This window comes from Girardinichthys multiradiatus, chromosome 6 (assembly GCF_021462225.1).
Source record: "Girardinichthys multiradiatus isolate DD_20200921_A chromosome 6, DD_fGirMul_XY1, whole genome shotgun sequence".
NCBI lineage: Eukaryota > Metazoa > Chordata > Actinopteri > Cyprinodontiformes > Goodeidae > Girardinichthys > Girardinichthys multiradiatus.
In genome coordinates, this window is record NC_061799.1 from 33,034,183 (window position 1) to 33,047,099 (window position 12,917).

General features: G+C 38.0%; 1 protein-coding gene across 5 annotated transcripts in view; it reads left to right on the forward strand.

Annotated features, from left to right (window-relative positions):
- The first annotated feature begins 2,918 nt into the window (after window positions 1-2,918).
- Window positions 2,919-12,917, forward strand: part of ranbp3b (RAN binding protein 3b) — a 28,410-nt gene continuing 18,411 nt past the window's right edge. Inside the window, exons 1-7 of one of the 5 annotated variants that reach the window (XM_047368764.1) lie at window positions 2,919-3,009; window positions 4,847-4,902; window positions 6,753-6,789; window positions 6,887-6,964; window positions 7,078-7,149; window positions 11,228-11,293; window positions 11,445-11,537. In XM_047368764.1, coding sequence (XP_047224720.1) covers window positions 2,988-3,009; window positions 4,847-4,902; window positions 6,753-6,789; window positions 6,887-6,964; window positions 7,078-7,149; window positions 11,228-11,293; window positions 11,445-11,537 — 424 coding nt within the window. In that variant the 5' untranslated portion in view covers window positions 2,919-2,987. Of the gene's footprint in view, window positions 3,010-3,339; window positions 3,393-4,818; window positions 4,903-6,752; window positions 6,790-6,886; window positions 6,965-7,077; window positions 7,150-11,227; window positions 11,294-11,444; window positions 11,538-12,917 lie in introns of those variants that run through there. The other 4 variants (XM_047368766.1, XM_047368762.1, XM_047368767.1 and 1 more) reach the window with 4 other exon arrangements.

Here is a 12,917-nt window from a genome sequence, read left to right on the forward strand (position 1 = left end):
TCTCATGTAACGTGCTGTATTCAGCATTTCTTAACAGTACCTGAGGTAGGCTGGCACAAAACATGTCTATGATTTCCTTTCCTGAGTTTTTTATACGTTTCACTAATCCAAGTTTCTTCATTTGATTGACCTAGCATGTTTTCATCTTTTAATTAACATTTAATACATACTGAGTTGAAGTTTTCGCTTTGATCCTTTTTATTGAAGACAGGTGAGAAATTGGGAAAATTTGGACGAAGAGACGAGAAGCCATTGAGGGTTTCATTTTACAATCAGGAGCCCCTTCATTATCGTTTTATGATAGAATAGAAATATCCTTTATTGTTCCTGCTGCACCATGGCGCAGTTGGTAGTTTCACTGTCGTCTTGCAGCAAGAAGGTTGTGGGTTCGACTCTTGGCTGGGAGTGTCCTGTGCATGCGTGGGTTCTCTCCGGGTACTTTGACTTCCTCCCACAGTCCAAAAATATAACTGTTAGGTTCATTGGTCTCTCTAAATTACCCTTAGGTGTGAATGGGTGTGTGCATGGTTGTTTGTCCTGTGTGTCTCTGTGGTGCCCTGAGATTGGACTGGTGACCTGTCCAGGGCGTAACCCGCCTCTTGCCCGTAGACTGTTGGAGATAGGCACCAGCTCTCCCTGGACACTGTATGGAAGAAGCTGGTATAGAGGATGGATGGATGTTCCTTATTGGGGAAATTCAAGTGTACCGAAGCAAAGTGAAAGGCAAAAGAAAGCATGCAGATACACACAAGGTAAAACATATGAAAACAAAAAAATAAGAATAAGAGACTGTACAGTGAGGGAAACATTTACAACATAAGAAAAATTATGCATATGCTATTAAAAATAACATATTTAGATTAAAAGACATGCAACTAAGTAGGCTGAATTTAAAAATGTACAAAATATTAACATATATTTGTGCATGAAAACAACAACAGACTATTTACAAAAATGGAAAAACTGTGTAAAGACAGCAGCGATGTAAACACTTATTGATTTTGTTGGGAGCAGTGATAGTTATAGAGTCTAAGCTGCAAGGAGGAAGGATCTCATTTTAATCTGATTCTCCAAAGATGATAGATTACTCTAACATTTTCTGATGCTTACATGTTCTGTTATGTAAAGACTATCATTAACACATTGATTTCATTTATCACTTTAGCTTTAAGCTAGTGTGCATTTGAGGCCTGTTTAAGCTTCTCCAGAAGATAAGGACCGTTTGCCCTCTAGTGGCAGGGAATTTGAATTGCATCGCCACCAAAAGCAAGCAGAAAGATGAAAAAAACATCAAACCTGTTTACAAAAATCCACGATTAGTTGGGTTTTGCAAAAGCTCTTTGGGTTAAAGTTAGTTAACTTTTTTACTAAACTGCTGGGATTCAGAAAATGCATTAAAACTGCCACTGCCAATAACAGCCTACAGAAACAGGGATGAAAAAGTAGAAATGCTGTAAAAGTAAATTAAGTTTGTCATTTAAAATTAAACAAAACCCATCAACAAAGGTGTGCTACAAAGTTACATGTGCCTCTGTAGCTTTTCTGTATGGATGTAGCAACAAAAATTATATATAGAAATAATGAATATATTTATTAAAGAAGACAAAAGGCAATGTTTTATTAAGTAGCCTATATGTCAGGAATTTCTGCAAAAGAGTGACACTAATGTGGTTTTTCTTTAGCCGTTCTATGTCATGTAGCAGCAAATTATGCACTTTATTTTTTAAGTGGAATGCTTATTGTTTTATTTTTTTATATTCCATAAATGATCAATTGAGTCAATTTGCCTCAGTCCACTAAAAACTATTTTCCCTCTAAAAGATTGATGTTTTTTTCTTTGATCTGATATTTTTTTAAAAATACAAATAATTTTGATTATCAAAGTTAATTATAAAACAAATCTCAGGACATTTTCAAATAGGTTTGTGGCCATTGATATTTATTTTGCAGTAACATTTGGATGGAAAAGATTATGACCCCTGGACCCAGGCACACAGAACTCTGTCCCTTGAGACTGACTGAAATATGTTTATGTATTTTTTTAATGCCTTGCAAAAAAAAAAAAAAATTTTTATAGTTCTTAATATTTTTCTTCCACCCCAAATCTTCTTCTTTATAATAATTTCCACTGAGGCCATGGAGTGGTGCAGTGGTTAGTATTTGTTGCCTGGCAGCAAGAAGGTCCTGGATTCGAATCCCGGCCTGGACTCTCTCTGCCTGGAGTTTGCATGTTCTCCACATGCATGCATGGGTTCTCTCTGGGTAGTCTGGCTTTCTCCTACAGTCCAAAAACATGACAGTTAGGTTAATAGGTTTCTCTACGTTGCCCCCTAGCTATGAATGTGTCTGCCTGGTTGTGGGTATCTTTGTTGCCCTGTGATAAAAATTGATAAGCTGGTTTGTACAATTGTGGATTTGTTATGTTGTTATAATATGTACTAATTATCATTATTACATATATCTATCCCTATACCTTCATGAATGATAAGCATTTGTGGTGCACCTACTACCTCACACCTATAAATGGACAATACGACTGTCTTCTGCTCTATCTGTACACCCTGGTTGTTCACTATATTTTGGACATCAAAGATTAAAAATAACACAAAACAAACAAGAAAAAATAGATGAAAATCATAAGTCTCACCCAGAAAACTGAGAGTTGGCAGCTTTAAAAGGCATTTTCTTTCATTTGGTCCTTCTGTGTGACATCTGATGTCACAATTTGTTTTCCACAACTCTTATTTTATTTTGTTGGGGGGAAAAAAGTATTGCATTGCAGCTTTTTCCACTCTCACGTTGTCTCTCTGTGATCGTTTACATTTATATTAGCGACCCAGTTTTGTTGAACAGCTTATTAATTATAACTCTGGGACAGGAAAAGGAGACTCCTGACTCGTCGGGCCCCCAGGCCTGCCTGAAAACATCTCTGCCTCGGCTTGTGTTATCTGCGCGGTGGGTTGTGGGTGTGAGAACGTCGAAGTAAAATGGCGGACTTGGCAAACGAAGGTGAGTAAGTAGCAGTGTGAGGAAAAAACAGCAAGGCTTTCCTTCTGATGTATATGCTCCTTACAATAGTGTCAGCACATGCGGCAGCTGCAATGAAGCATCTCGGTCCCATATTTGTTTGTGTGTTCGGGTACTGTGTGGCGTCGCGGTGTTGATCAAACCTATAACGTTAGCAAACAGGCTAACAGTGCTAGCGCTTGGGCTCGGGCTAATACCTGGAATATGTCGGAACTGCCGCGAATCCTGCCTGACGCTAGCCGGCTTACCTCTCAAAGCTAGCGCCTGGCTATTTTTAGCCTGTGTGTGAGACGAGCTTTAAGCGAGTTTCTGTGAACATAATCGTATGCTGAATAACATGTTTTATTTTAATGAGTGTGTGAACGGTAATGTATCAATTTAAGCTTATTTTGTGCTGCATTCCCCCGTTTGAACGTCGTAAGCTGTGTATGGCACAATCCGCTATCGCTTGTTTAGGCGCGTAGGGGTGAAAATGGCTATTAAAACAATGCCTGAATCGGTTGGGTTTTGTAAAAGTTGGTCAGTGATGCGTTTAACCGATTCCGCGTAGGTTTTTAATATAATTACAGCTAACAGGACGAGATTGCTATTAGCATTAGTGGTTAGGAGAGATGACTCATGCGGGATGAAGCGAATTAGCAAGCTAACTATAGCCTGCACGCTAAACCACTGCTTTATAGAGGAACCGGTACTGGCGACTATTTGCTGGAAAGGGTCATGGTAAAAGTGCTAGCTGTTTAACATAAGCCGGGACCACCTCATGCAATTTGAATGTCAGACGCGAACACCAGCAGTGCATGCAGGAATCCATCCGTTCGTCATATTAGCTAATTTTGATTAAATGAAAACAAAGATGGATGATATATATAGGTCACTTAGCATGTATTACGTTGTTGCACCCAAAAAAAAAAAACCCAGCATGATCAACAGGGGGATTTTTGTGCAGTGATTGTTAAAATAGCTTCGCAGGATATTTCCAGATGTTCATCTGTTGTTTCATGCATGTGCAGTTTTGTAAGGCAGGCAGCGTTAATGATGCTACACCTGCCCAGGAACAGGCCCCACTCAGACACAGGAAAACCTTTGTCTGATAACGTTATAGGATTAGACACCTCACATAGGTTACACCGTGAAGATGCTTTAAGTGGCGTGAGGTGACTCCAGATCATTGCCTTGCTTTGAGTGCTCTTCTTTCTGGCAACTTGTAGGGGAAGTTGAATCTTGGTGGTAAATAAGATTTTTGTATTGCAAAGGCAATTATTTGCAAAGCCAGATTTATGTATTCAGATTAAAATATACTCTCTTCATTGAGAAATATTGTCAATATTGCTTGAGTGGTTAGCTTTGATTCTCATTCTTCCAAGAAGTGTTAATGGGATTGTATGATTCAGCACAGTCTGTATGGAAGCGGATTTCTCTGGCTTTAAATCAAGATGATATATGATGTGGTGATATATGATATCACCACAGAAACCTTTCCAACTCGAGATGTTTGTCAAACAGATCACAGCCACTATTATATAACCTTAACATAAATATTTAAAAGAAGGTAAAGGTCATGCATAATGTAAGTGTACAAGATGCTAAAATGCGCTTTGATATATTCTAAATGACTCTGATGTCACTTGTTTATTGAACTTTGCTGTCTTATTATGTTGATTTATTATTCCTATTCTCCAGTGATCATTATCAGCTTTCGTTCTGTGGCTTTTTGTATAACTTTCATGTTCCACTACAAATCATGAAACGTTAACTGGACAACAATAGAGGTAACCTAAAGCTGATGCTTGGATGACCAGCCTACATCTTTTCTTAACAGACAAGCCTGCCATTGCACCTCCTGTGTTTGTTTTCCAAAAAGATAAAGCACAGAAGGTAAGTTTCTGCTCTCAAAGCACTTTGCACTTTATTTCAATTGTTAAAGCAGGCATGAGCTGATATGAGATTGCCTTAGTGTGAGTGAAAATACCACGGGTTTACACTTTCACAAAATAAAAACAAAAATGTTTAACGTGCTAATTGCTTTAGTAACAGTTACTCGTATTGCTGCCAAAATAATCTAAAATTTGGATCATTACAGTTCTTGAAGCATTATAACACTTTTTTTTTTTTTTTTTTTTGTACCTGGACTAGAGCAGAAATATTGCACAAGTTACCTTTTGTTTAGTAGCGTTTATTGTGCAGAATATCACACCTCTTTGCTATTCTGCTCTTTAGTCTGTAACCAGCTGAAATTACCTGGTTAACCCAATGTGTACCCTAGACTGTGTGCAAATATATGGTCAAAGCATCAGTGTGCCCAAAATTAAAATCACTAATGTTTATTTGGAATGCAATAATTGTTGGCTATTGTATTCCAAGTGTCACACATTTACGCTTTTCATGCCAAAGACATGTTCATCATGTCTTTGGGATGTAAAGTGGAATTTCAGTGTTTAAACACCCACACCAGACGCACTTAATAGTGCCCGAAGACACTAAAGGTCACAGACAGAGTTGGAAAACTGAAAATGAAGGATGAGAAACTGAGATCGACCCGATCCGATCCAGGCGTCATGAACCTGTGTTGCTGCAGCACATAGGTTGACTAATTTTACTCCAGACGTTTAAGCTTGAAATCCAACAAATGTTGCACACTTCAACAATAAAATATACAGATTAATATATTATCGAAACGTATGGATGTTTTAACTCTATTTGAAGATTTAGCAGATTGAGTAATGTTTAAACATACAGACTCCAGGCAGAGAGAGTCCAGGCTGGGATTCGAACCCTGCTGTAAGTTGACAGTCTGCTGCACTTCAGCTTCTTTAGAGGATTTTTACCATTAAAAGGAGAAAACGTGAGATAAATGTTGGTTATTGGCTTTGTGCAAACATGTGGTTTGGTGGAGGCTGTTTCAGACAGTAGTAACTGATGCACACTGAGTTTACGATTGTCGTATGAAACGTGCTCAGTAAATAAAGTTCACTTGACTTGAGAGAATTTCTGAACTGTACAGACAAGTCAAGGAGTTTCTGTAACCAACAAGTGGCTAACTAGAATACAGAATATTTTATTCTTTTAACCTCCATCTGCCATGGAACATATTTGATTTGGGAATGCCAGTGGTCTGTTGGAAAACTCTGACATTTGGTAAAACATATTTATAACCAAGAAAATAAATGGCCAGGCTGCTGTTCATTGGCTATGCCAATTCCTTATAAGCCACGATATATTTTTTTTTGAATTGGTTTTACTAAGATGTTAACCTTAACCGTCCTCTTGGATTTAGGGTTAACAGATCATTCTAAGGCCTATTTTATCATTAATTGTGTAAACATAAACACAGTTGATGTCATGTGCACATAATACAGTAATGTTACTGTCGGTGCCTAGGTGGTTTATTTATATTCGCTTATAACAACAGGACCAAAAGGGTTGGTGTTTCAGTAAAAATGTTCTGGATTGGAAATTATCAATATCGGCAGCTATTTAAAGTCAGATTTCTATTATCTTGATACCAGAAACTCACCAAAATCTATGTTAAAGCATGTTTTTTTAACAGCTGGTTCAGAGCTTTTTCTTTGTTAAGAGTTAAAGGCTGTATATGTAAAAAACTAAAAATAAAGCCCTCATTACTGATGTAAAAAAACAACAAACCATTTTTTTTGTTCTAGGCTATCACTACAACTTTTAAAGGTATTTTGTGTGTTAATTGAAGGTCTTTTTGTTATCTCTTGCAGCGGTCTGCAGAAGGCTCAAGTGCAGAAGATGGCGAGGGTAAACAAAAACCGTAATTTATCTCTGCTTTTGGTTCATAGTGTTTTATAGATTTTCTTTGAAACTAACAATAAAAATCTTTTACTACTGCTTTCAGATTCAGATAAAGATGAGGGAAGCTATTGCCCCCCTGTGAAAAGGGAAAGGACCTCATCATTCCCACCCCCTCACTCTGGTAAGGACGTCTGGTGACTCAGCAGACCATATTCTTCTTCTTTTTTTCTTTCGTTATTCTTTCTTGCGGTAGATTTGTATGCTGAGTGCAGTGTCCTGTTTGGCTTCTTGCAGTTCCCAAGAACAATGTATTCATGCCCTCAAGTTTCTGCCAGTCTCCAACTGGGAACTCTGATTCTGAGCCAGGTGAGGCGTTAAGACCTGAAAGCTTCTCTTCACAGCTTTAAGACCTCCTGTTGAAATGTTTTAACTTTGAACCGTGACAGATACTGTTTACCTTTTAAGAAAGGTATTTTAGTTCTTCTATTAAAGCTACGTGATCATTCTTGGCTTGCCTGAAGAATCTTTTAAAGGTTAAGTTATCTTTGAAAATGTTTAACTTGTTAAGATCTGGTTGCCAGCACATTGTCAGTGCACTCTTGTAAATGTCCTTCATCCAAAATGCATCCACATAACTCTCTGACCTCCGAACCTTGTTGTGATTCTTTTACTTCTAAGTTGGGGTTTAAATTTCTAGTTCAGGGTCCCGGTGTTATTTATAGATGGCTGAAATGTGCAGTTTAAAAGTGTATTTTGTTTTTTGTAACTTGTAATAATTTCTCACTTACAAGCTGCCAAAACTATCGTTACAAGACAGGTTTTCTGTAAATGTTACAGTATTTAACATCATTAGATAACCAACTACTCTTCCTGTTTGCAGCGGGTTACATGTTGTATTTTTCACGTGTTCATTGCAGATCATGATGCACCTTTCAACAGTAGCTGCCTCAAACAGATTCAATCAGTCACACTTCTGGTCAGGCTTTTGCCAGAACAGCTGTTGCTGTCTGGTTGCTGCGGCAGCCTTGGTGTTAGTTTGGCAACTGGTTTGCTAGTGAATATGTCGGCTGTTTGCTCTCTGAAAACTGATCGGATTTAGTCGGAGGTTACAGATCAATCTTTATTTCGCTCATAAACTCTAGAAACATGTTACTATAACACTGTTAATATTATGACTAATTTAACAAGATGAGATGTATTATGCTGAACATTACTTTATACGGTACATTTGTGTTTTTCTGGTAGGTTCTCAACTTTCTTCATTGGAAGCCTAAGTGTTCTTTGTCACTTTTTCGTTGGTTGCAAACAGATCAGGCTTTGTCCGGAGCAGAGAGAAGTGAAACGTTTTGCAGTTTGAGTTTGCAGTGCTTATTGTAAGAACGTCTTAAAACCCTGAGTAATTCAAAAAATGTTTTCATCCTGGGAACCATTTGGACCACGTGCAGCCTGTAATTATGTCTGCAAACAATGCATTTATGATGGCAAATCCATGTTTTAAAGCATGCATATGAAAACTTTACAGCAACTCAAACAGATGCTTTGATATTATTAGATGCTATTTTATCTACAATGCTTTGCAAAAGTATTCATACCCCTTAAACATATTCAAGGATTTATGCTGTAAACCAACAAGTGGTGTTTTTCACTAATAGAAATTCGACAGGTTGCCTTTGTATTCGGCCCCGTTGAGTCAGTAATTTGTAGAACCAGCTTTACACGTCTGAGGAATATTGTGTTTGCTGATTCTTCTTTGCCAAATAGCTGAAGCCCAGTCAGATTTGTTGCAGAACATCTGTGAACATACATTAATTGGATTTTGGGCTTTGACTTGGCCGTTCTAACACATACACAGACTTTGATTTAAAACAGGGGTGACCAAACTCAATTAAAACCTGAAACATGGACAGGTTGGGGCCAAATTGTTTATTCATAAAAGTAAAATTTTGTTTTAAATAGAATATGAATATGAAAATTCAAACAAAAATATGTTTTCCAAGTAAGAAAAATAAGAAATATCAGCAAGTCTGTCAAGCAGAGCAGAATATAAAATAAGAAAGCTGATGAAAAGTTTTAGGTCTTTAAATTAAAAGCAGCCTGATTATTGCAGGGAAAATGCTACTTAATAAATTAAAAATATATTTATTGCATTTTCTCTGCTCTTTATATAATGTAACATTTCTTGGCAAGCAGAGTGTCAGTTTCAGTGTTGGATTCTCAACTGTGGAAAATCTGAACACTTTGGAGGTGCCCATCAGCAAGTTGGCTCCCTTGTGCCGTCTTGTTTATCTTCATCATTGAGAACGGTTAATCCCACCGTTGTGTTGCTACCAAACATGCAGAACATTCAAGCAGGTTGGAGGCAGAGTTGGGGCCTTGTTGCAGAGATGTAGGGGACCAACGGAGTCACTCTTTGCCTTGAGTGTGTCGTTACACTGCGATTCCAAATAAACGCATAGATTACAGAACAATTGCATGTTATTCATTGCGCTTAAAAAAACAGCACAGCGCCCAGTGAGGACATTGCCCAGCATGTTCAGTTTATCAGCAAAATGTGCACTTGGGAACCCAGCAGCGGTGATTTGGTTTCTCATTTCTTGGCAACATGAAAAGTTTCCTTGCTGCATCTGTCTCTCCCACAAGCGCTTTACAACCTACCAGTGGGCCATTACTAACAGGTATATGAAATTATCTTGTGGTCCAGATACAATTGTATTGCAGGCCTTATGTGGCCCACAGGCCTTTGAGCTTGGCACTTCTAATTTAAATCATTCTATTGTATCTATTGTATCTTTATATTTAGTGTTGTTGTCGTGGTGCAAGGTGAACCTCCGCTCTAGTCTAGTTTTTGCAACCTCAAACAGGCTTTCTTGCCCTGTATTTAGCTCCATCCATCTCTTGATAGGTTTCCTCTTTTCTGAAGTAAAACATCCCTAAATCTTGCTGCTGTGTTTCTCTGTGATGATTGTCTTCAGGGTGATGTGCACTTTAATACCCTTTTTTGCATTTAGGCCTTTAAGTTTAATTGTGGCCTCTTCTCGCCCGACCACCTTTCTTCACATGTTTGCTATGTCCCCTTCATGGCTTGCTTGCAGCTCCTCCAGAGTTTACGTGCTGCATGTCAGCATGCTCCCTGTTTGACAGAATATTTGTCTAAGTAAACGTTTGTGGTTAGAACCTTGAAGGTTGCTAAAAGGAGGATGTATATATTCATGAGTTATTTCCTCATAAGTTACTAATTTTGCATGGTTTAGTTTACTTCCAAAGTTACCTTTGCTGATACATCGAGTTGGTACCAATACATTCATACACGTATATTGTTCAATTGTCAGAGACACTAAGCTTTCTACTAAGGTGAAGTAACTGTAGAAAAGTGAGGTCACACAGCAAGTTTGATTTGGAAGTGAGGAAGTTGTCTAAAGGTGAATAAACAGCACATTGGTTACCACTGAAATATATGCAGATGAACTGTGGCTCCAAAGAATATAAACACAACATAGTCTATTTTAAACACAGCTCTGTTATTCAGCTGCTTGGATGAGGAGCAAAACATGGAAATGAGTCTCTTGAGGAAGATTTGCTTCAGTCTTTAACAACTACCCTTTTTATGTTTTTTTCCTCCCATCGATAACCATAAGGGCTTTTCATTTAGGATTCAAACCATTTATCATTTTAAATGTACTTTTTCTAACTTAGGACTTTTCAAGGCTGGCTTTTGACAGCATATTTTATATAATGTGCATGTGTGTTTTAGTATTTGCTCGGTAAGGGAGAAATATCCAGGTGTGTGTCTGTGTGGTTTTGTTTTTGTTACAAGATGAGGCTCATTTTCAGTAAATGTACTACATTGTGCGGACCAAAGCCTGGTCCTCATGCGGGAAAATGTTGTTGTTGAGTTGGAGGTTAGGTTTAGGACCAAGTAGTGAATTAAGTTTAGGTTAGGTATGTACTAGTAATGGGTTACGTTTAGGCTAAGGGTCAGGGTTAGGCCATATAACTGAATGAAAAATGAATGGAAGTCAATGCACAGTCTCCACAAGGATAGAAAAACCCAAGCTGGGTGTGTGTAACCCTTAAAGGCACTTTTTAACATATGTTCCATGCAAGCTATATGGAAGTCGTGTCTGTCACACTCAGGTGAATTGTTAAAGTCAAAGGCCAAAGGAAGTAAGGTTTTAAAAAGTTTCTTTTTATATTCTTCTCTATCACTGACTAGTTCATAAAGCCAAGGAGCTGAAGAGACAGTTTAAAATTGACCAAAGGACTAAAAGCTTGCCATGTCACGTTAGGAAAACTGTATTGTTTCTGAGGTGTTGCAACACCATGAGGGTTGCTGTGGTAACTCGCTCGGTGGTTAGAGAAGTGGCAGTCAGACGCATATCTATTTATGTTCCTTTGTAATTTTTAGATGTTAATATTTGTTGACTTTTCTGCTCTTTCTCACCAGAGGAGAAACCTATGGGATTCCGTTTAAAGCCACCAACTCTTATACATGGGCAAGCACCAAGCTCTGGTAGGTTTCAGACATTTTTTATTGTTCAGGTTCTGCTGGGTTAGTGAATTCACTATAGTATTGAAAAAAAATTAGGCACTTCCCATATTCCCTATGACAAAACAATACAAAGGATTTAGACAGTATACAAGACAAGGTATCTTTGTTTCAGGTGTCCCGAGTCAAAAACCCAAGGAGGAGCAGCGAAGTGTCCTTCGCCCAGCAGTTCTCCAGGCACCGCCCTCCAAATCACATTTAGAGTCCAGTGAGTATAGCTTATGCTTAGGCCACATCAATCACAACCTAGTTTGGACAGTTTGCAAAGGAACTGCATCCTACAAGCATTCAACCAGCATTAGTGGGCATTAAGACATAAAGCGGTTGGTGACAATGGTCTATAAGGGGTTCAAACTAGGTATTTGTATGTCCCAGTCCAATACTTAATTAAAGACAATAGAATCAATGCCGTGCACAAGTTTGAAAACTCTTTAAAATACAGTCAGATCTATTTAGTCACTTAATACCTATGTTCATGACGCTACGGTATTTGTTTTTCCTGCAGATATTTTGTCCTGATCAGAGTTTTCGAAGGTCAGGCTTAGTATTTTACTCTAACATGGCTTAACTTGGTGAAGGAAGCTACTCTAAAGTTCTGACAATGCATCTGAGATATATCTGACTCCATACATGCAGCTACATGCTTCAATAAATTAAAATCTTGCTTCTGATGGAAAAGGTTTTGTTCATCGCAGCTTGCCAAAATGATAGACTGACATTAGCTTGTCTTTCTCTTTGTTTTGATATGACTTGTTGATAACCCTCCTTGAAATACAGTTTGGACAAATCTTTGTCATTCAATAACCTTTCCCTGTTTTTATTACTTTCTACTGTACATTGTAGATTCAAAGCACAGACATCAAAACAATGACACAAAAGTATGTAGAGTTATGTAGCAAACAAAAAATGTGTCAAATAGCTTAAAAGATCTTTTATATTTATTAAATTAAAGCTTTGATTACTGCTTTGCACACTCTTGGCATTCTTTCAAGGAGCTTCATGTGGTAGTCACCTAAAATGGTTTTCCAACAGTCTTAAAGGAGTTCCCAGAGGTAGTAATAAAGTAAAAACAAACCACTAAATGGGAAGGTGTGTCCAAACATTTGACTGGTGGTGTATATTATAAATGGATTTCAGTTTGACATGTAAAGTCAAATTTTACAGTAAAAGTTGTTCTCCTTCTTCATAAATTCATTTGAACATCATAAAATTTAATAACTTGTGTTTCAGCTGCTCTGCCCATCACTGTCTCTACTACAAAGAGCTATCTACCAGTATGAGCACAGCAAGCAAAGCAGGTCACATGACAAACAGGAAGCTGCAGCAGCCAATACAATCTCTGTTTCACTGGGAAGGTCATTGTAGGGGTAGGAAGAGCAAGCCTAAAATGCAGTTTTGCAATCCATGTTCATAAAAATTGACAGGGCATGACTCACTGCAGATCGCTCGGGATGCGCCCGATAATATCACAAATGGTGTGTGTAGTTTCTTCAGGGACTCCTACTCTGATCATTTAATAATGCCTTAATCCCGACCCTGATCCGATTCTTTGGATCAGGACATCCCTGAATTAAAACTGGCATTTTCT